Source organism: Sarcophilus harrisii, chromosome 6, assembly GCF_902635505.1.
Source record: "Sarcophilus harrisii chromosome 6, mSarHar1.11, whole genome shotgun sequence".
Lineage (NCBI taxonomy): Eukaryota > Metazoa > Chordata > Mammalia > Dasyuromorphia > Dasyuridae > Sarcophilus > Sarcophilus harrisii.
The window spans coordinates 192,136,334-192,154,027 of record NC_045431.1 but is presented as its reverse complement, the minus strand read 5'-3'; the positions used below and the strand labels follow the sequence as shown (position 1 = coordinate 192,154,027).

The 17,694-nt window shown below is 58.7% G+C and overlaps 5 protein-coding genes across 7 annotated transcripts; 2 read left to right on the top strand and 3 right to left on the bottom strand.

Moving 5' to 3' along the window:
• Positions 1 to 774: 774 nt before the first annotated feature.
• INO80B (INO80 complex subunit B) lies at positions 775 to 3,526 on the top strand. Its single transcript, XM_031942405.1, has 5 exons — positions 775 to 1,146; positions 1,556 to 1,757; positions 2,463 to 2,581; positions 2,689 to 2,858; positions 2,972 to 3,526. The coding sequence occupies exons 1-5, from the start codon at positions 1,089 to 1,091 to the stop codon at positions 3,506 to 3,508; spliced, it is 1,086 nt and encodes a 361-aa protein (XP_031798265.1). The 5' UTR covers positions 775 to 1,088; the 3' UTR covers positions 3,509 to 3,526.
• Positions 3,527 to 4,008: 482 nt separating this feature from the next.
• Positions 4,009 to 6,139, top strand: WBP1 (WW domain binding protein 1). The gene is made up of 4 exons (XM_012552419.2): positions 4,009 to 4,210; positions 4,840 to 4,942; positions 5,172 to 5,348; positions 5,470 to 6,139. Exons 1-4 carry the CDS (start codon positions 4,148 to 4,150, stop codon positions 5,973 to 5,975), a joined length of 849 nt encoding a protein of 282 aa, XP_012407873.1. The 5' UTR covers positions 4,009 to 4,147; the 3' UTR covers positions 5,976 to 6,139.
• A 107-nt stretch (positions 6,140 to 6,246) lies between these two features.
• MOGS (mannosyl-oligosaccharide glucosidase) lies at positions 6,247 to 9,561 on the bottom strand. The gene is made up of 4 exons (XM_003773489.4): positions 9,287 to 9,561; positions 8,973 to 9,202; positions 8,515 to 8,711; positions 6,247 to 8,330 (listed from the first exon to the last, which is right to left on the bottom strand). The coding sequence occupies exons 1-4, from the start codon at positions 9,318 to 9,320 to the stop codon at positions 6,584 to 6,586; spliced, it is 2,208 nt and encodes a 735-aa protein (XP_003773537.2). The 5' UTR covers positions 9,321 to 9,561; the 3' UTR covers positions 6,247 to 6,583.
• Positions 9,562 to 9,953: 392 nt separating this feature from the next.
• MRPL53 (mitochondrial ribosomal protein L53) lies at positions 9,954 to 10,446 on the bottom strand. Its single transcript, XM_023506169.1, has 3 exons — positions 10,352 to 10,446; positions 10,154 to 10,266; positions 9,954 to 10,069 (listed from the first exon to the last, which is right to left on the bottom strand). The coding sequence occupies exons 1-3, from the start codon at positions 10,444 to 10,446 to the stop codon at positions 9,954 to 9,956; spliced, it is 324 nt and encodes a 107-aa protein (XP_023361937.1).
• On the bottom strand, positions 10,177 to 17,405 carry CCDC142 (coiled-coil domain containing 142). Of its 3 annotated transcripts, none has more exons than XM_031942394.1 (12): positions 17,010 to 17,405; positions 16,004 to 16,900; positions 15,624 to 15,710; positions 15,379 to 15,540; positions 15,138 to 15,274; positions 14,622 to 14,735; positions 13,105 to 13,219; positions 12,730 to 12,907; positions 12,411 to 12,610; positions 11,511 to 12,141; positions 10,698 to 10,861; positions 10,181 to 10,266 (listed from the first exon to the last, which is right to left on the bottom strand). In XM_031942394.1, the coding sequence occupies exons 1-10, from the start codon at positions 17,074 to 17,076 to the stop codon at positions 11,882 to 11,884; spliced, it is 2,217 nt and encodes a 738-aa protein (XP_031798254.1). In that variant the 5' UTR covers positions 17,077 to 17,405; the 3' UTR covers positions 10,181 to 10,266; positions 10,698 to 10,861; positions 11,511 to 11,881. The 3 variants fall into 3 exon arrangements, with proteins under 3 accessions (XP_031798255.1, XP_031798254.1, XP_031798256.1); XM_031942396.1 differs by having other exon boundaries at positions 11,602 to 12,141; XM_031942395.1 differs by lacking the exon at positions 10,698 to 10,861 and having other exon boundaries at positions 10,177 to 10,266.
• Positions 17,406 to 17,694: the final 289 nt, after the last annotated feature.

Sequence of the window (17,694 nt, the reverse complement as noted above, 5' to 3'; positions counted from 1 at the left end):
TGTGTGAAGTAAAAAGAATTTATTAAGCGCGAATTAGGTGGTAGATACCAGGGATACGAAGAAAGGCTGTAAAAACACTCCCTGCTCGCAAGGAGCTCGCGATTGCATACATATAAACAACACGGGGGTGAGGGATGGGAAAAGAATACTAAAACCAAATCAGAACTGAAAAAGGCATTAAGAGATCGTCTTTCCTCTCCTACTGAGAAGGAAACTGAGGTTTTGAGGTCCGGAAAAAGGAAGTGAAAATTCAAATAACCAAACCAAACGCTTTTATTAAGCACTGTTTACTTTCCAGGCACCATGTTAGGGGTTGGGAAAGAAATGCGAGAAACCGTCCCAATTATCCGGGAATCAAAATCTTGAAAAGAGCTCTGGGTCGAGGGTCTGTACGTCGTGTTTCTGTGGGTCTGTGGCTCTAGCACACGCACAAAAAAATAACCACCACACAAACCCCAAACCCACACAAAAGCAAACAAAAAACCACACCCCCCACGCCGGGAATAGTAACTTAGTAAATACTGTCCCACGCTTTAAGATGTAAAAGCTTTGTTTAGCGGCTGTAATAGTTTTGAAACCGGAGCGTGGCTCTAAAGACAACATACTCGGCGTTTTGAGTTAGCGTACATCTCCGGCCTCAGTTCTCTCTTCTGCAAAATCGGAATAATGGATGACGCTTGCACTTCCCACTTCGCAGGCTGGGCGTTAAAAAGTACTTTTAAAATTATACCCATTCCCCCCCCCCCCCCCCCCCCCCAAGCAAAAATCTGCCCTGGAATAAAGCTTCTTCCCCGCCGCACGTGTCCGCCTGGGCCCTAGGGGACGGCTGGGACCCGGAGTCGCTCCCCAGCGCCGAGGTGCCCCGCCCGGCCGCGAGGGGAACCCTGAGGCGGACTCCCAAAAACTAGCCCTGTTTCTCCGGGGAGGCATTTGGGCGTCGGGTCGGCCCCGCACAAAGATGGCGGACGGCCCTGAGCACGAGCGGAAGGGGAGTGATTCCACTTCCGGGAGCAGAGCTTCCGCGGGGCGGAAGGGGGTCGTTCTCGTGTGTCTTCGTCCTTTCCAGTTCTTATTAGCTGCGGCTGCTCATGAGCAAGCTGTGGAGACGCGGAGGCGCCTCCGGGGCCGCGGAGGGGTCGGAACCCGGTAGGTAGTGCCCGGGAGGGATCGGGTCTAGGTGGGAAGGGGCCCGCTTCTCGGAGTCCCTGGGTCCGCGGCTGAAGGCCTGCCAGGGGCAGTGCGGGTGGGAGTCTGGAGCGCTTCCTCCTCGGAGCCTCTACGGGCCGGGCCGGGCCGGGCCAGTCTGGTCTCATCTGGTCAGAGTGGGCCAGCGTGCGCGCGATCTCCAAGGCAACGGACACTCGCCCTTCTCCCTTCCCCCAGCTCCGAGTGGCGCCTCCTTGGTTGCCATGGAGACGACCCGTCCTAGCCACGGCCCCCCTTCCATCCCCTCCCCTCTCCCCAGCTCCGGGGAAGGGCCCCCGGTGCCTGCCCAAGTTGTGTGCCCCGGGTGCTGCCCCTGCCCCGACCCCCAGCTAACGGCGCTGACCCTCAGGAGAAGAGCTGGAACTGAGTGGCCACGGCCACGGTGGCCATAAGAAGAAGCATAAGAAGCACAAGAAGAAGCACAAGAAAAAGCAGCACCAGGAGGAAGGGCCCGGCCCGCCCCTGCCCAGCTCTGCCTCTGGCCCTGCCCAAGCTCCTGCCCAGCTGAAGCTCAGGATCAAGCTGGGTGGCCAGGTCCTGGGCACCAAGAGGTAAGGAAGACCGTGGGGTCAGGGCTCCGTGGTCTGGGGGCCAGCCAGGCCCAAGCCCTCCCAAGAAGGCACCCGAGCTCCTCCCATCTCCTGGGCTGTGCTGACAGCCAAGGACTCCCCATGAGTGCTGACCTGGAGCTGGCCATCTTTTGATGGGGAGTCTGGCCATACTGCGCAGGCAGTTGGGTTGGAGGTCTAGGTATCGGGGAAAGTTAAAAGAGGGCCCTTATTTCTACTGGGAAGAGGGTCTGATCAGTCTTTGGGGTGAGAGCAGGAGTTTTTTTTAGCAAAATGGTTGACTGGTTTCTTTTCCAGCTCATTTTACAAATGGGGAAATGGAGGCAAACAGGGTTAAGTGGCTCCTGGGGGGGGGGGGGTCATGCAGCTAGGAAGTGTCCGAGGCTGTATTTGAACTCGAGGAGTGTTCCTGATGCCTAGCACGGGGCCCTAACCACGGCACCAAAATGACTACGGGACTGACTGATAGTGGCCAGTATTAGAATGTGAGCTCCTTCTCAAAAGCAGACACTAGTTTTGCTTTTCCTTGGATTCCCCAACACGGTAAGTGCAGTCCTTGCCGCATAGAAGGTACTTAGTAAATGCCCACAGACTGGACCCGTTGAATTGACTTGGTATCCTGCATGTGGAGGGTAGGAAAGGAGCTAGGATCAGGCTGGCCCGCTTCTCACTCTTGTCCTTCTCCAGTGTTCCCACCTTCACTGTGATCCCCGAGGAGCCCCGGTCCCCTTCTCCCCTCATGGTTGTGGACAATGAAGAGGAGCCGATGGAAGGGGTCCCCATCGAGCAGTACCGCGCCTGGCTGGGTAAAGCACCTCCAGGGACTGACCGCCGGCCCTTCACCCCCACCCCCCTAGTTCGGCCGTTCTTGCGCCTGGATACAAGTTGTGTCAGGGTGCGCTTTTGTCCCCAGATGAAGACAGTAACCTGTCCCCCTCCCCTCTTGGAGAATTGGCCGGAGGCCTCGGAGGCCGAGAAGATGAGGAAGAACAGCGCTGGCTGGATGCACTGGAGAAGGGGGAGCTGGATGACAATGGGGACCTGAAGAAGGAGATCAATGAGAGATTGCTCACAGCCCGCCAGGTGGGTGGGTGGGTGGGGAGGACCGGGGCGGGGAGTGTCGGGGCGGGCCGGGAGCCGGCAGTGTCCGAGCGGGCGGCCCCTGACGATCCGGCCCCTCCTCGTTGTCCCCGCAGAGGGCCCTGCTGCAGAAAGCCCGGAGCCAGCCGTCGCCCATGCTGGCCCTGCCGGCTGCTGCCGGTGCTCCGAAGCTCACGGAGGAGATGCTGATGAAGCGGGAGGAGCGGGCCCGGAAGCGGCGCTTGCAGGCGGCCCGCCGGGCGGAGGAGCACAAAAACCAGACCATCGAGAGGCTGACCAAGACGGCGGCCCCCAGCAGCCGCGGCGGCCGCGGGGCCGCGCGTGGCGAGCGCCGAGGGGGCCGGCCCCCCGCCGCCACGCCCATGGTCCGCTACAGCAGCGGAGCGCGCGGCGCCACCCTCTCCTTCCCCGTGGGCGTGCCCACGCCGGCCCCCGTTTCGCCGCCGCCGCCCCCCCCGGGGCCTCGGCCCCGCTGCTCGGTGCCAGGCTGTCCCCACCCGCGGCGCTACGCCTGCTCGCGCACGGGCCAGCCCCTCTGCAGCCTGCAGTGTTACCGGCTCAACCTGCAGCTGCAGTTGGGGCTGCCCGAGGGCGCCGGCGCCGCCCCGCCCAGCCCCATCGTGGCCACCTGAGCACCCCCCCCCCCCCCCCCCTCCCTTGCCCCCGCGACTCGGCCTCGGCCCCGGCCCCGGCCCCGGCCCCTCCCGGCTGGAGGCGGAACTGGAGGCCTTTCCGCCTCCCGAAGGCTACCTCACCTCGGCTTCCCTCTTCCCCACCTCCTGCCCCTGTTGCTGAGCGGAGCTCAGCCAATCCTTGAGACTTCTCTCGGAAAAAGCGGCCCTCGCTAGCGACTCTGAACACTCGTTGGCGGGTTTGGTTCCCACGAAGGGGAACTCATGCCTTTTATTGGTGGTTGGCGCTGCCGATCACAGTCTCTGGGCGACTGCAGCTTCACTCTTTGTCTCTGGGCCCCTGTTGTCTGGGAGAGTGGAGGAGACGCGGCAGCGCATTGGTCTCCGGAAGTGCCTTGTTAGGCTGTTCCCATTGGCCGATCCTCAAAGAGCGACTCCCGATTGGTGGCAATCTGACGCAACTCGGTTGCTGATTGGCTGGGAGGCTCCAACTCGGGAGCCGTGAGTGCGGATAGCGATGGCGGCGGCGGTAGCGGCTATGGTCCCGGCCGGGACTATGGTGGTTGCGGTCCGGAAAGCAGTGGCAGGCTGCCCGGCGGTGGAGGTGGCAGCTTCCTGCCCGGGCCTGTAGGCAGCAGCATGGAGCGGGCCGGTCCCTGGAACGGCAGCCACGAAACTTGGGGCGCTCTCCGGGTGCGGCAGGTATCGTGAAGCTAATGCCTGCTGTCGCGACAAGCCACAAACTTGTCGCGATCGGCGGTCCCGCCCTCTGCCACCTGGCTCCCCCTGGAACTCGGGACACCCGGAAATGCCCTTTGCGAAGTACAGAGGGTGTCGCGATAGGCGTGGCGGACCTGGCTTCGGTCTTTGTCACCCATTTGATTCCGTGACTCAGGGAAGAGTGATGGGCATTCCTTGGGGGTAGGGGGGGCACACGTCCTGCTTCGGGACTCGGCCCGGTCACGCGCGGGCCCTTTTGAGCAGTGGGCTTGTGCGGCCTGGTCAGGCCCGCGGCAGGGGGCGGCCGGGGAGCCCCTGGCGCTGGGAAGTGGCCTCCCGCAGCGGGAGCCAGCTCCTCCGCCCCTTGCCGCGGTCCTGCCGTCGCTGGAGCGCCTGTTGACACGAAGCCCGCTTATCGAGGCCATTTCACTGCTGGACGGCTCTAATAATTAAAAGTGGTTTGCTTACGTCCAAGGAATGTGGCTTGTGCAGTTTGTCCTCGGTGCCGGCCTAATCCTTGTTCTTTGTTACGGTTCTTAATGGGCTGATGCCTTTCCCTCCCCCCGCCCCTTCCCACGGTAGCTTCCTCTGACTCCATTTCCTCCTCCTAGCTTAGAGAGCTCTGCCCGGGAGTGAACAATCAGCCCTATGTCTGTGAGAGTGGCCACTGTTGTGGAGAGACTGGCTGCTGCACCTACTACTATGAGCTCTGGTGTGAGTGTCCCAGGGAGCCTCTCATCCCTGCCCCCAACAGAAGCAACTGCCCTTGATTGACCTGGGGCAGCCTGGGATTCCACAGGGATGTCTTTTCGCCCCAAACCCCCCTCCCCCTTGTGTCCTAGCCAAGTCCCTCCCAATAACCGGCCTCCCTATTTCCTTCAGCTCTCCCGGGCCCTTTTCTGAAACGCCTCTCGCCTTGCCCCCCACCCTCCCCCCCCCACAGGGTTCTGGCTGCTCTGGACCATCCTCATCCTCTTTAGTTGCTGCTGTGCCTTCCGCCATCGCAGAGCCAAACTCCGCCTGCAGCAGCAGCAGCGCCAACGTGAGATCAACCTGTTAGCCTATCATGGAGCCTACCATGGAGGTGGCCCTGGCTCAGGGGGCTCCATGCTTGACTTACGTAAGCCACTGACCTTAGGGTATCCAAGGGAATGAGAACTCCTATCTTTTATTTGACCTGGGCCTGGGCACTGACCCCCCCCCATTCCCTACATACCCTGACTTCTCTATTCTATTTTCAGGCCTTCTCACCTCCTTCAAGCTTCCTGCTTATGAGGATGTAGCTTGCCGCCCTGGAACCCCACCACCCCCATATAGTGTGGCCCCTGGACCCCCATCACCCAGCTCCAGTGACTGCACCAGCTGTTCCTGTGCCTCCAGCTGCCCCCCCTCCCCACCTGGTCCCATAGGGGCCTCTTCCAGGACCCACCCACACGAGGAAGAATGGGAGAGTGGGGCTGGGGTGGCTGCCCAAGGTCAGCCTGGGGATATGGGGGAAGGGGAAAGTCCAGCATCCCCAAATCGGTCCTGCCGCCACCGCAGGCTGACGGGGGATTCAGGAATTGAGTTGTGTCCTGGGACCTGCCATGGTCTGGTTGACCAGGAGCCTGCCAAACTCGGGTGGGCAGGGCCACTCCCCCTCCAGGAGAGCAGTGTCTCTTCCCTAAATTCAACCCCTGTTGATCCTGTTCCCTGTGAATTCCCAGTCTCTGAAGGGCCTGGGCCCAGGCAGAGCTGTGCTCTGTGAGGACATGGAGCTTGGTCCTCTCATCCCCAGTCGTTTATGCCAGGGAAGTCTGGCCCCCGGTGGATGGGATTCTGACTATGGCAATCGCATATAGGAAAAGAGTGGTGATTGCCCTTCCCACACACATACCCAACACCTCAGGTCTCCTTATTAAAGAAATTTAACTAGCTAGTGTGAATTTTAATTATTTTCAGCCTTGGGTAGAAGGCAGAAAAAAGATTCAAATGAGGGGTGTTTAGAAGAGAGTAAGGGGACCGTAAAGGACTATTAGTCACAGGAAGGCAACTTTTATTTAGAAAAATAAACTCTTGACTTCACCACCATCTGCCACCAAGACTAATGGAGATGGGTGGGGTAACCCCTGAGATGCGTTCCGGGCATGGGACCCAGGAGCTCTGGAGCAGAGGAGCCTGCTCCCCAGCCCATCTCCCTCCCGTGCACCACACATGAGGCTCCCGACCCCCAGCAGCAGCAAAGAGAGCCCAAGGGAGTGGTAGATGGGTCATTTCCTAGCAGGCCTAGGACGGATGATGGTGGTTTAGGGAAGGCTGGGCAGTGAGTTGGTCCTGAGTTGACATGGGAAGGAGTACGTGGAAGAATGGTGGGGATCAATAGTCCTCTGCCATAGCCAGCAGTACAAGACTGGTCCAGCCCTGGAATGGCCGGGAGCCCATGCCGTGACCGTCTCGATCGCTGTACTGTTCCCATAAAAAGCCTGTGTCCCGGTACTGTCTCCACACGTTACCCACAAGGTTGGTTCGCAGCTGGGTGTGGAGTTGTGATGCCTGGGCTTGGTGGGGCCCCTCCAGGCGCCCATAGTGATCCAGGGCACCCAATGCTAGGTAGTTAACATTAACCCAGACAGCCCCTCGCCAGTATGGTGGGTCGTGCTCTGAATTTCGCTGTCCATAGAGAGGGCTGGAGGCAGACAGTGAGCGCAAACCAAAAGGACTCCATAAGTGACGGTTGTCTGCCAGCAGGTCCAACAGGGGACCCAGGTGTGGGGAGGTGGGGCTCAGCAGTCTGAGGAACAGTGGAAAGAAGCTGACGTAGCCCAATGCATCAACATACTGTGGGCGGGGAGGAGGACGGCCCACCACTCGGACCAGCCCTTGTGGACCCCTTGCAAGGCGAACAGCTCCTGTATGGTTCCCAAAATCTGCAAAGACACCTAACTCAGGGGCCCAGTGCAATGAGTCCAGACCATTCTCATCCCTCAGTTTGACTGCAAGCTCAGCCAACTCAGTCTCTGCCTGAGTCTCCCCAAGTTTTTGTGCCAGCCGGGCCAAGATATTGGCACCAAGTGCCACCCAGCAGCGCAGGTCCAAATGTCGCTCATCTGGTGATGGGTGTGAAGCTCGAGGGTAGTCATCCAGGCCTGAGGGCAATGTCTTGGGGTTCAGCAGACCAGGAGCAGCCCGGTCGCGTCCTCGCCAGCGATAGGACAAAGGAACAGGGCCTGCCTGGCTTTGTCGGAGCCAAGAGAACCAGGCCTGGAGACGGGGGAAAGCTGTACGCAAGAAATCCATATCAGCAGTGTCTCCACTGTCCAACATGCGCATCACAGGCAACAGGAGAGTTGGGGGATTAGCATGGGCTGCTCTCTGTACCAGGAATGGTGGTGGGACCCGGACCCGGGCCTCGTCTCCCAACACCTGCTCTCGCCCGATCCAGCCATCAGCATTAAGCAGCCCGAGCCAGTGGCCCAGGGCCTCCCTGGTCAAACGTGGCTCCCAACAATACACCACAAGCTGGTGGAAACCTTCATCCCACAGAAAGCCACGAGGGAAAAAGGATCTCGAAGGGACAGCTGTGAAGAGTGGAGCTGGAGGAAAAAGGGATGGGGCTGGGGCCGGGTCCTCTTCAGGTCCTTCATCCCCAGGATCCGGTAGCACCAGGCCTTGTCCATAGAAATAGCCAAAGCCCCCCAAGAGCCCACTTAGGGCTGCTTGACCCAGAGCCTGCTCTCCTGCACTCAGGCCTCGTGCTCCCAGCCTGAAGATATCCTCAAAACGGTCAGTGAAAGATGTGACGTGGGTGTCCAGGGCCTGGGATAATACTGGCCCAGCCAGACGACCCCCAGGACGGGATTCCCCCCAGCCCACACTTCCCGATTCAAAAACCAGCTCAACTCGGAAGGGTGGCTTTAGTGTCAGCTGCTGGACCACAATCTGTCCTTGTACTGAGTGGCCTGATTTCTGGCTTTCCCCTTCCCACTGAGGGGATCCAGGCAAGCCCAGGTATCGCTCTGGAGAACCACCAGGGGGGCGGTGCTGAAACCATCGATTTAGACGATTCTTCACAGCTTCTGTCAACAAATGCAGTCCTGGGCTCGGCATCCAGAGACTGTTGTAGCTGTGGAAAACGAGGGTCAAGTCAGTTGGGAAGAAGAGAAACTGAAAAGGACAACAGGACAGGGAAGAAAGATAGGGCAGAGGACAGGAACACATTAGAAGGCAGGTTGACATGAAGGGACAGGACAGAAAAATGGACCAGGATCCCTAAGGGAGCTGGAGACCAAACTCTGCGTTGCCATTACCTGCCATGTTTTAAGGCTGTCCCTTTGACATCGGTAGGGGGAAGAAGGATGAGGCGGAAGTCTCCAAGCTCCTCCGTGTGGCCATCAATGCCGTTCAGTTGCCCCCCTGTCCCCGGCTCTGGCCTCAATGTCCCCTGTCCGTCAGTGGCCACGTAGAAGAACAAAGAGAGCAGAGGCAGCACAGGGCTCTCTCGCGTCTGACAAGGAGAACATTAGGAAGGAGATGTGGAAAAAGGCATCACAGCTGCAAGCCCTAAGCAGCTTGCCGCCCCCCACCCCCCTCGCTTTAAATGGGAAAACTGCGGGAAATGGCCCTGGTTCCGATTTCTACTGGGAGCTCATGTTTTAACACATTCATGCAGTGCGGGTGCTGGGGGGAGGCGAGGGGGTGCGGAGGGACCCCGGGACGCACGTTTCACAGCCAGCCTGCGGCTGTCCCAGAAGGGGAGGGCTCTGACCTGGGGCTCGGCCGTGATCCTCCAGCTCCAGTCCCCGCCGTGGCTCCCGCCCGGCCGCTTCACAAACTCGGTGGTGAGCACTAGGGCTCCGTCGTGCAGCCGCTGCCGCCCGAAGCTGACCCCGTCGTGCAGCTCCCAGCCGTAGGGGCCCATGCCGTCTCCCTGCTCGCACGTGTGCCGGAGCTGGCCCGGCATTCCCGGGGGGGCCCCTTGCTGCAGCCACATCAGGCCTGGGGAGGGGCAGGCGGGTCAGCCGCCGGCCCTCCCTCCCTGCCTCGCCCAGCCCTCCCGCCGGGCCGGTCCCCCGGCATTACCCGTGACGGGCGCGCGCGGGCTGCGGGTCTTCATGCCGAAGTAGACGTGGGGCCGGTAGGTGCCCCAGAAAAGGTCCGGGGCGGCCGCGGCGCTGGAGCTGTTGGGCGGCAGCGCGGGAGGCGCCGGGTGCAGGGTTATGGCGCGCCTCGCCCGCTGCCACGCCACGATGCCGCGCCAGGACAGGCCCAGGCCGAGTGCCAGCGCCAGCGCCAGGCCCAGGGCGGCCAGAGCGGCGGTCCCCGGCCCCCGGCCCCCAGCGCCCCGACCCCCAGGCCCGCGCCGGGGCCCCGAGCCCGGCCCCGCCCCAAACCGGCCCTCCCGCCTCCTGCCCGCCTTGTCCGGAGCCCGCGGCCCGGGGGCTTCCGCGGGAGGGCCCGCCCGGCGCTTGCGTTCTCCCCTTGCCATCCTGGGCACCGAGGCACCAGCCGGCTCAGAGACCGCCACACTCGGGCGGCCAGGAAGACCAAGTCCGCGAGCCCAGCAAACGGAAGTGGCGCGTGGCCCCGCCCACCGGCTCGCGTGCAGCCCTCCTCCAGGTCTGTAGCGTCTTTTACCTCCCCCATCCGGCAACCCAGACAGACACGGGGCTACAAGGCAGGTCGCAATGGCTCGCTTTTATTTGCTCCGCCCCTAGCCCCTGCCCCCATCTCCCCCACGCCAAGGCCCTCAGCCCTTCTGCCCGGAAGAGGGGCTGCTCTTGGCCAGGACCCGAGAACTGAAGGCTGCGAGCATCTCCTGCGCCGTGAGGTGGGCGCCGCGAAGGATCAGCCGGTCTCCGTCTCCTGGAGAAGGAAAAACGGCGGTCAAGCGGGGAGTTTTAAGCGGCCGGGGCGAGTCTGGGGAGAGGGGCGGGGGCTCAGACGCACCGAAAAGCACGTCCACGGAGGGCTCGGAGCCGTCGTGCCGCACGTCCACCTGCACGGTGCAGTTGAGGTTGGAAGCGCGCACCTTCTCGCTGCTCACCGCTTGGAGGAACTGCCTACAATTAGGGAGAGGAAAAGGCAAGAGGAGTGAGCGGATACCATGACGAGCGAGCGGGCCAGGGATCAGGGGCGTCCCGTTACCTCGTCGCCTCCACGTTGCTCTCAAAGGGGCAGAAACGAACCAACACTCGCTTAACCGCCTGCAGCCCCAGCTTCCTCCCCGCAGCCCCGGCCATGGCGCCCTCCAGAAGTGCCGCAGCCGCGGCATGCCGGGAAATGTAGTCCGCAAGAGGGCGGGGTCACGAGCCCGCCCCAGCGCCCTGCAAGCCTCCTGGAAGACAGCTGAGGCGGCGGAGGAAGGCGGCTGCCGCCGCCTTCGCGCTGTATCGGGCGTCTCCCTATCCTGTGACTTCTTAAACCCAAGGCGAGTTGGCTTTTCTCCAAGGTTTGGGGGCAGCCTCACTCCCCCCGGGGCAACTGATCGTACCTTCCTCCTATCCAGCCCTCCGCCACCGACTTCTCCTTGAGCTCCCACCGCTTTGGCAGAGGCAGCCACTCTTCCCGCCTGCACTGTTGCTCATCCTCAAGATGCTACTAGATGCATCTGTCTTTAAGCCCTTGGCTCCAGTGTGTCCAGTTTCTGCCCAAGATCTGTGGACAAAGTCCAAACCATCAGGGCATCAAACCTTGTGCAGAGCCTGGATGCTGCCTGCAGTGCCGAGTGACCCCCTCTGACCTTAGGGACGCTCCCATCATTCCCATTTCCAGGAGGAGCCCCAGAAATCTTCTGCATACTTAACAGCCCAGTTTAAATCCCTTTCCTTATGCACTCAGCTGGAAGGCATCTCACTTTCATTCTAGCTGCCTTAGGCTTAAGCACAGGAAACCACCTGTCCAATTGCCCTGTTATAGATGAGGCAACCGAGGCCTGGAAGATGAAGTAGCTTGTGGAGTGCTGACAAGAGACAAGTGGACAGCAGTCAAGATCTTAAGTGCTCAACTCTAAGTGCTTGGGTTTCATTACCGCTGTACTGCCTGGATCCATTCCTTTCTCTTCCCTAACAGTCTGAGCTAGTGGAAAATAGGAACCCCATTCCATTCCTCCTCCTCTCCCTGGTAACCTAGTACAAGACCATGCACAACTAAGCACTTAATAAATGCTTCCTGACATGTGAAAATTACTGCCTGGTTTGTGGCTGGGCAAGGAAGACTGGTTCTGTCAGGTTAGGACACGGAGCACATCAGCCCTGAGGTATGCAGGGCAAAGAGTTGGAAGATGGGGGCAGCTCTTAGCACTTACACATGCAGAACACTTCCTGGTTCTTTCCCTGCTGTTGCTGCAGTTACTTATGTTTAGTCTAGGGCATGAGATTCTCAATCTTTAGACCTACACAAAAGTCCAGATTTCCTGGGCTCCAATTTCTTTGAATTTGTAGCTTGGGGCCCCAGTGTTCTTGGGAGCAGGGTCTCCAACCCTGTACATTTTTGGGTTCCAGGCTCTTGCTATATAGCTGCAAACCCTGGGCTCATGCCGATTCCAAGGGAGTGAGCTCTTCTAGATGCCTCTCACTTTGGTTCCAGAGTTGGCTGAGACCCTAGTATCTAAAGAATTCTAGGCTTCTTTGGGCTCGTTGTTCTGGCCTCTATTTTCCCAGCTTCCACATTCTGTTATCAGTGTTCAGGAGTAGTTCTCATGCAAAGAAAGCCAGGCAGATGCCATCGTGGGGATCGGTGCTGCCGAAGGGCCAGCCAAGCCTGCTGGTTGCCTGCCAGGTAAGCCTCGGGGTTGGGTCCTCCACCCCGAAGATTGCTGAGAAGCTGAGCCGTTTGGACAAAAGTAACTCCAGGACGAAGGGAAGGCGGTTCTAGGTTCTCTAGGCTGTTGAGGCTGCTACTGGGTAGTTCAGGGATCTGGATCTTATTACAGGTACCTAGTGAGATTAGAAGGTAGGGTGAAGAATGGGTCAGTAGATGAGTGTGGGGGTGACTGGTAAGTTTGCATACACAACAGAAGAGGAAGCTAGGAAACAGCTTGATGGCTCCAGAGGTCAAAGATAGAACTTGGAGGCCCATTATAATGGGTTGTTGTCTTGGGTAGCAAGTGGATCACATAAATACATGAATGCTTATGGGAAGATGATGGTAAGAAAGACTTACAGCAACATGTGCTTATGGGAAGATGATGGTAAGAAAGACTTACAGCAACATGGAGACCCTCCATAGGTACGGCTCCTCGGCACTGGCTGCTGCAGCAGACACAACAGGGCCCCATCTGCCCGCTGGAAGATGCCGAGTGTGAGCAAAGCCTGACGAAGTTCAGGGGATAGACCCCATTGCTCCTCTTCTAGCAAACTCCGAACCACTGCAAAATCCTGCCTCAGCTGCAGTGCTCCCTGCAGGCTGAGATTCAGAGCAAGGTCAGCCCCCAGACCCAATTCTCATTCTTCCTAGCCCATCTCCTTTCTCCAACCTGAGGCCTTTCCACAGGTATTTCCTCTTCTCTCCCATTCCAGGCCTACCTGAACCGTATCTTCTGTGTGAGAATGTGGTTGAGCCAGGCATCAAGAAGTGCAGTCAAGGCCTCTGTAAGTGGGGGCCCTTGGGCCTGGGGGGACAATCCCTGTACCCCCTGCAGCACAGGTCCCAGAACAGCTCCCACTACCAACTCTGCATAGTCACTGGGGATGCTGGGAAGTTCTGGGGGAAGGCAGAAAGCAAAGCTCAGAAACCTCTTTCTATGATTTTGGGTGGGGAGAACCATGAGGACATAAGGAGAATGGGAAAAGAAGGGCACTGGGACAAAGAGACTGAGTTGTAAGTTTACTGAAGGACTGGTTGAGGAAACCAAGGAGAGTGAATTCTAGGCCTACTGGGAGTTGAGGGTAAAGGGTTACCAGATCGAAGCCTGAGCTTCCAGTGACGACCCTGGGGCATGTGGAGCTGGAAACCCTTAGCTGCTTGTCGCCAACATTCTCGGGAGAAGAGACACAGATACTTCTCAGGCAGGACCTGAGAGGGTGGGAGAAAAGAGTTTGCACTGGGCTCTGCTCTAGCTCAAGCTCACACAGCTCTGCTTCCTTTTCTTTGCCCCAGATCTCTGAATTAATTTCTGGATAGAAAAAAGCATCGACATCGCGAACAAGCAGAAAGAGGCATAAAAGGCCTGACAAAGAAATCCTTCAAATATTCTGGAGAAATCCTAGAGTTTTATTAGGAGCAGTTAATGAAACTGTCCCTCCTCTAGGGTCCATGGCGTCACCACCACTGAGCACTTATCTCAGGGATGACAATGACAGAAAGTGGCAGCAGCATTATCTTGTAGGACAACAACTGGCAACAAGGTGGGTAGTCATTTATTGGCAAATGAAATGAACTCAATACCTGAAAAACGGTGACCCTAGGAAGAAATCAAAGAAACATGGGAAGACTAATGTGAACTGAAGAAAAAAACTAGAATATGTGTGTGTTTACACACCCATATGTGCATAATCATGTGGACAAAAACACAAATGTAAATGAGCAAACCCATTCCAGGCATCTCTTTCTGCCAGCTGTCACTAAATAGCTTGTCCTTAGCCAAGGGTTCATCTTCTATTTCAAGCAGTGGGCCAGAAACACTGATGATTTTCTCAGATAATGTCACCTCCTACACTTGTGCTTGTCTCCTGGAGCCTCTACTTTCACCAGACTGCACATTACTTAGATTGCTCCCTGGGGTTCCCACAAGCCCCTAGTTCCTCCCCTAAGGGCTTCCCCAACAACTGCCACATGACAGGCCCCAGAGATGCTCCTGTCCCAGGCTCCCTCTTCTCTTTCTTCTCAATCTCTGGGTATTTTCATGGCTCCTGCTCTACATACAGGGAATTGGAAGGCTTTGTTCTCAGCTGTCTATTCTGTGGAGAAATCCCAGCCCTGACTTGTCTCACAAGTTCCAGTCTAGTCATCTCCAAGTTCCCATTTGACAATGAAGTTTAACATAAAGAATATAAGACCAATGGCAAGGAGATCTGAGTTCCAGTCCCAGAACTGCCACTCATGGGCTATGGGACAAGTCCCTTCTCTATGTGTTTCAATTTTCCCATCAGTAAAATTCTTTCTAGCTTTAAGATTCTCTGATCCTAGTATTATCTCAAATATAGTGTCTTAAGCAAGCAGGCTCATCTCCAAAAACCCAGCTGTATTTTAGCTTCCTCTATTTTGTCCCTGGCAGAATGTTATTTTCCCATTCAGTCATCTGCTCTGTACTTAGCACTAATCTAAGGAATTCACCAGCTTAAAGAAGATCAACAGGAATCCTAACCTTCAGAAGGCAGTCCCATCCCAGTCTCCAAAAGTACTACTGCTATCACTCCATAGCTTTGTTTTCACAATTACATCCCCCTCTTCCCCAATTATTTTTCAGTCCTCTCACCTGGATCTGAGCTATCAATCTCCGAATTTCTTTTCCCAGCTGCCAGTTCAGCTCCAGTACAGATGCCCCTTCAGAAACCAGGGCTGCCAGGGCCTCTGCCTCACACAGGAGAAGCTTTGGAGAAAACACAAAGATTAAGAGTCCAAACTAGGCCTTCACTTTACCTGACCCTATCACAATCTACCCATTCTCACACTTCGAGTGACTTCCTTTGGGAGACATTCACAGAATCCTCAATAACAAGCTCAGATCTCACACAAACACAGTAAAATTAGCCTTGGTCACACCCTTTTCAAAATCACTCTCATCTCCAAGATTGTCCCCTTTCCAGAGCACTATTCAGAGATGATGACATTCTACCATACTCAAATCTTCAAAGTCACTTGCACTACCTTTCCCTGCCAAGGACTCTTGGTCATACACACACACAGTCTCTGCCTTCACCATTCTCCTCATGTCTCAGAGAGACCAAAGCAGTCCCTTCTCCCCTCCTTGCCCGGAACAGGACATACTCACAGGCAGTTCCCTCTGGGTCAGCAGCAGAAGAGGCCCAGGGGCCCATGAGGCCAGATACTGCTGACATTTGCCGAGGAGCCAGAGGGTGGTGGCCTGAAGAGTGCAAAGCCCAAGGACTAAGGGTGGTGGTCCTGGCCCTGGGTCAAGGATGAAAGAGACAAAGTATCAGAGAAGCAATCCTAAAAAAGAACTTAAGGGGAAAGGCCTGGGTATCCCATCACCCCCAAAGCCCTGCCATCACCTGGAAACTGGCAGGAAGCAGATCCTGGTTCTCTATGGGCAGAGATGAGTAGAGGAAAGAGCTGTCGGAGGAGATCAGTGGTATGCATGCAGGGACTGCCATCCCAGGATATAGACACGATCCCACGGTCTCCACGAACAGATCCCAAGGCTCGGCAGAAGCCTAGGATAGAGGGAGCAAGGACCAGTGTGAGAATATGGATGATTTCATTGCCTTAGAGCTCAGTAACATTTCCTCTACCTCACCTTGGTCCCATGTCCAGGTCAGTGTCTGTCGAAGCAGAGAGTGGCAGAGGGAAGTCAGTTCCTTCTCACATTCCTGTGGCAAGGATGCTGTAGGAAGGGAAAAGAGGGGACCATCCAAACCCAGGTCTCATAAATCACACAAGGAGAAGATGGGGCTTCTCCCACCCAGCACAGCTTAATGATGTCAGAGAGAAGGGCACCGTGGCCTTCTCAGGAATGAGAAAGGAAAGAGAAGGTTGGTCACTCAACCCCCTCAGTCACTCCCAAGGACGGGATAAGCAGTCAGCTAGGGAAGAGCCCTCACATTCAGATTCCATATGGGCAAGAACCACGGTTCTTCTCTCCAAAGCCTTTAAACAGCAGGTGTCCCTGTCCCTTACCCTGGTTCAGGGCCTGTCTCAGCTCCTGCACGGCCTTCTGCGTGTCTTCCCAAGGGCCCAGTCTTCGGCCAAGGTTCTGGGCACACGCCACCCAGAAGAGACTCCAGTACTGGCCCCACAGCTGCCGGGACCCTCCCAAGCCCCGAGAGCCGCTGCCCGGAGCGCCCGTGTCTCCCAGCAGGCCCAACAGCCCAGGGAGCAGCTCCCGCTCTTCCCGGCAAAGCGCGTGCAGCTGAGCGCGCAGCTCCGACTCCCGGAGGGCCGCCCAGAGCCTCTCGGCCCCTTGCCGGCCCCGTTCCCGGGCCAACAGTTTGAGCACCCGGCCGGGAGGGAAGGGCCGGGCTGCTCGGGGGTCGCCCCCGCCGGCCCCGGCCAGCATCTGGTGGTAGACGGGGAGAAGCTGCAGCAGCTCGCTGATCTGGGGCACCAGGGCGGGGCTGGGGGAAGCCCGGCCCAGGCTCTTCAGCTGCTCTTCCACGGCCATGTCCAGCCTCCTCACGGCCAGGGACAGGGGCCGCGCCGGAGGCGGCAGCTGGGGGTCCCCGCGGGCCCGCAGGGGCAGGGAGGGGCCGTGCGGGAACAGCTCCCAGCAGAGCGGGGCCAGGGCGGCCAGCGGCCGCGGGGCCCGCAGGAAGCCCAGCACGCTCTGCAGCGCGCGGGCGCAGTCCCGGGCCACCAGCAGCTCCTCGCGCTCCCTCTGCAGCCGCAGCAGGGCGGCCCGCAGCCGCCGCAGGGCCGCGGGCAGGCCGGGCCCCGAGAAGGAAGACCGCCGCGCTCCGCCGCCCGACCACTCCGCCTCTTCTCCGTCCTGCCCCGTGAGCGTCTGGGCCCACCACGGCTGGCCTCGGGGCGGCCACGGCGGCCCGGGCTCCAACTCGCAGTCCTGCCAAGCCCCACCTGAAAGGCAGCCAGCGGCCAGCCTGAGCCGGGGGCCGAACCGCGACGCTCCGCCCCCAGGGGCCCAGCGCCCCTCCCCCTCCCCCGGCCGCGCCCACGCCGTTCTCACCTGGCTCCCCCGGCGGCGCAGGCCACAGCGGGGGCAAAAAGCCCCCGGACCGGGACGTTCGGGACATGGCCGCGGCGAGGCCCGGAGCGAGGGCAGAGGGGCCCAGCGACCAACCCGGCCCGGGGCAGGTCAAAGATGCCGCCCCCCGCACGGCGGCAGCGCAGCCCGCTCCGCCATGTCTCCGGAGAGAGGACCCCAAGGCACCGCCTCAAACCCGCCGAGGGGAGGGGCGCACAACCGATCCTTCTTTACAGCGACAGTGGCCCAACGCTCCGCGAAGCTGATTAAAGTTGATTGGGGCCACGTGACAGGTGGGAAACTAACGGCCGGTCATCACGTAACAAGGGTCAGCGCCGATCTCCGCGGCACGGTCTCCCTTCCCCGGGAACTCCCTCTGCCAAGAACAAAGATGGCTACTAGGCGTTCTACGGGTTCCGTCTTGCCCTCAACAAACATGGCCGCACAGATATGTTGTGACCTATGCCCTCTGCCCTCTTATCGCAAAAGCGGCCCTCGTCACGTGCCTCGCTCAGGGACTTCCCGGCCTCCGACCAAGACGGCCGCTCAGGGGCGCCACAACCGGCGGCTTTGGCGCCCAGGACTTTAGCTGAGCCTGCGCTTGCGCCTGCGTGCCCAAGGAGAGAGCGCTCAGTCTAGACTCGCCCCGCCCAGTGGTGGCCTGGGC

Coding starts and splice junctions, on each gene's coding strand:
- MRPL53 (XM_023506169.1), bottom strand. CDS start 10,446: ATGGCCGGGGCTGCGGGGAGGAAGCTGGGGCTGCAGGCGGTTAAGCGA. Junction 10,267..10,351: donor AGCAACGTGGAGGCGACGAG/GTAACGGGACGC, acceptor CCCTAATTGTAG/GCAGTTCCTCCAAGCGGTGA. Junction 10,070..10,153: donor CTCCGTGGACGTGCTTTTCG/GTGCGTCTGAGC, acceptor TTCCTTCTCCAG/GAGACGGAGACCGGCTGATC.
- WBP1 (XM_012552419.2), top strand. CDS start 4,148: ATGGAGCGGGCCGGTCCCTGGAACGGCAGCCACGAAACTTGGGGCGCT. Junction 4,943..5,171: donor CTACTACTATGAGCTCTGGT/GTGAGTGTCCCA, acceptor CCCCCCCCACAG/GGTTCTGGCTGCTCTGGACC. Junction 5,349..5,469: donor GGGCTCCATGCTTGACTTAC/GTAAGCCACTGA, acceptor TTCTATTTTCAG/GCCTTCTCACCTCCTTCAAG.
- INO80B (XM_031942405.1), top strand. CDS start 1,089: ATGAGCAAGCTGTGGAGACGCGGAGGCGCCTCCGGGGCCGCGGAGGGG. Junction 1,758..2,462: donor CAGGTCCTGGGCACCAAGAG/GTAAGGAAGACC, acceptor GTCCTTCTCCAG/TGTTCCCACCTTCACTGTGA. Junction 2,859..2,971: donor GATTGCTCACAGCCCGCCAG/GTGGGTGGGTGG, acceptor TTGTCCCCGCAG/AGGGCCCTGCTGCAGAAAGC.
- CCDC142 (XM_031942395.1), bottom strand. CDS start 17,076: ATGTCCCGAACGTCCCGGTCCGGGGGCTTTTTGCCCCCGCTGTGGCCT. Junction 13,220..14,621: donor GATTGATAGCTCAGATCCAG/GTGAGAGGACTG, acceptor CCACCCTCTCAG/GTCCTGCCTGAGAAGTATCT. Junction 12,908..13,104: donor GAAGCTCAGGCTTCGATCTG/GTAACCCTTTAC, acceptor GCCTTCCCCCAG/AACTTCCCAGCATCCCCAGT.
- MOGS (XM_003773489.4), bottom strand. CDS start 9,320: ATGAAGACCCGCAGCCCGCGCGCGCCCGTCACGG. Junction 9,203..9,286: donor CCCGCGCGCGCCCGTCACGG/GTAATGCCGGGG, acceptor GCCCCTCCCCAG/GCCTGATGTGGCTGCAGCAA. Junction 8,331..8,514: donor ACAGCCTTAAAACATGGCAG/GTAATGGCAACG, acceptor CGTTTTCCACAG/CTACAACAGTCTCTGGATGC.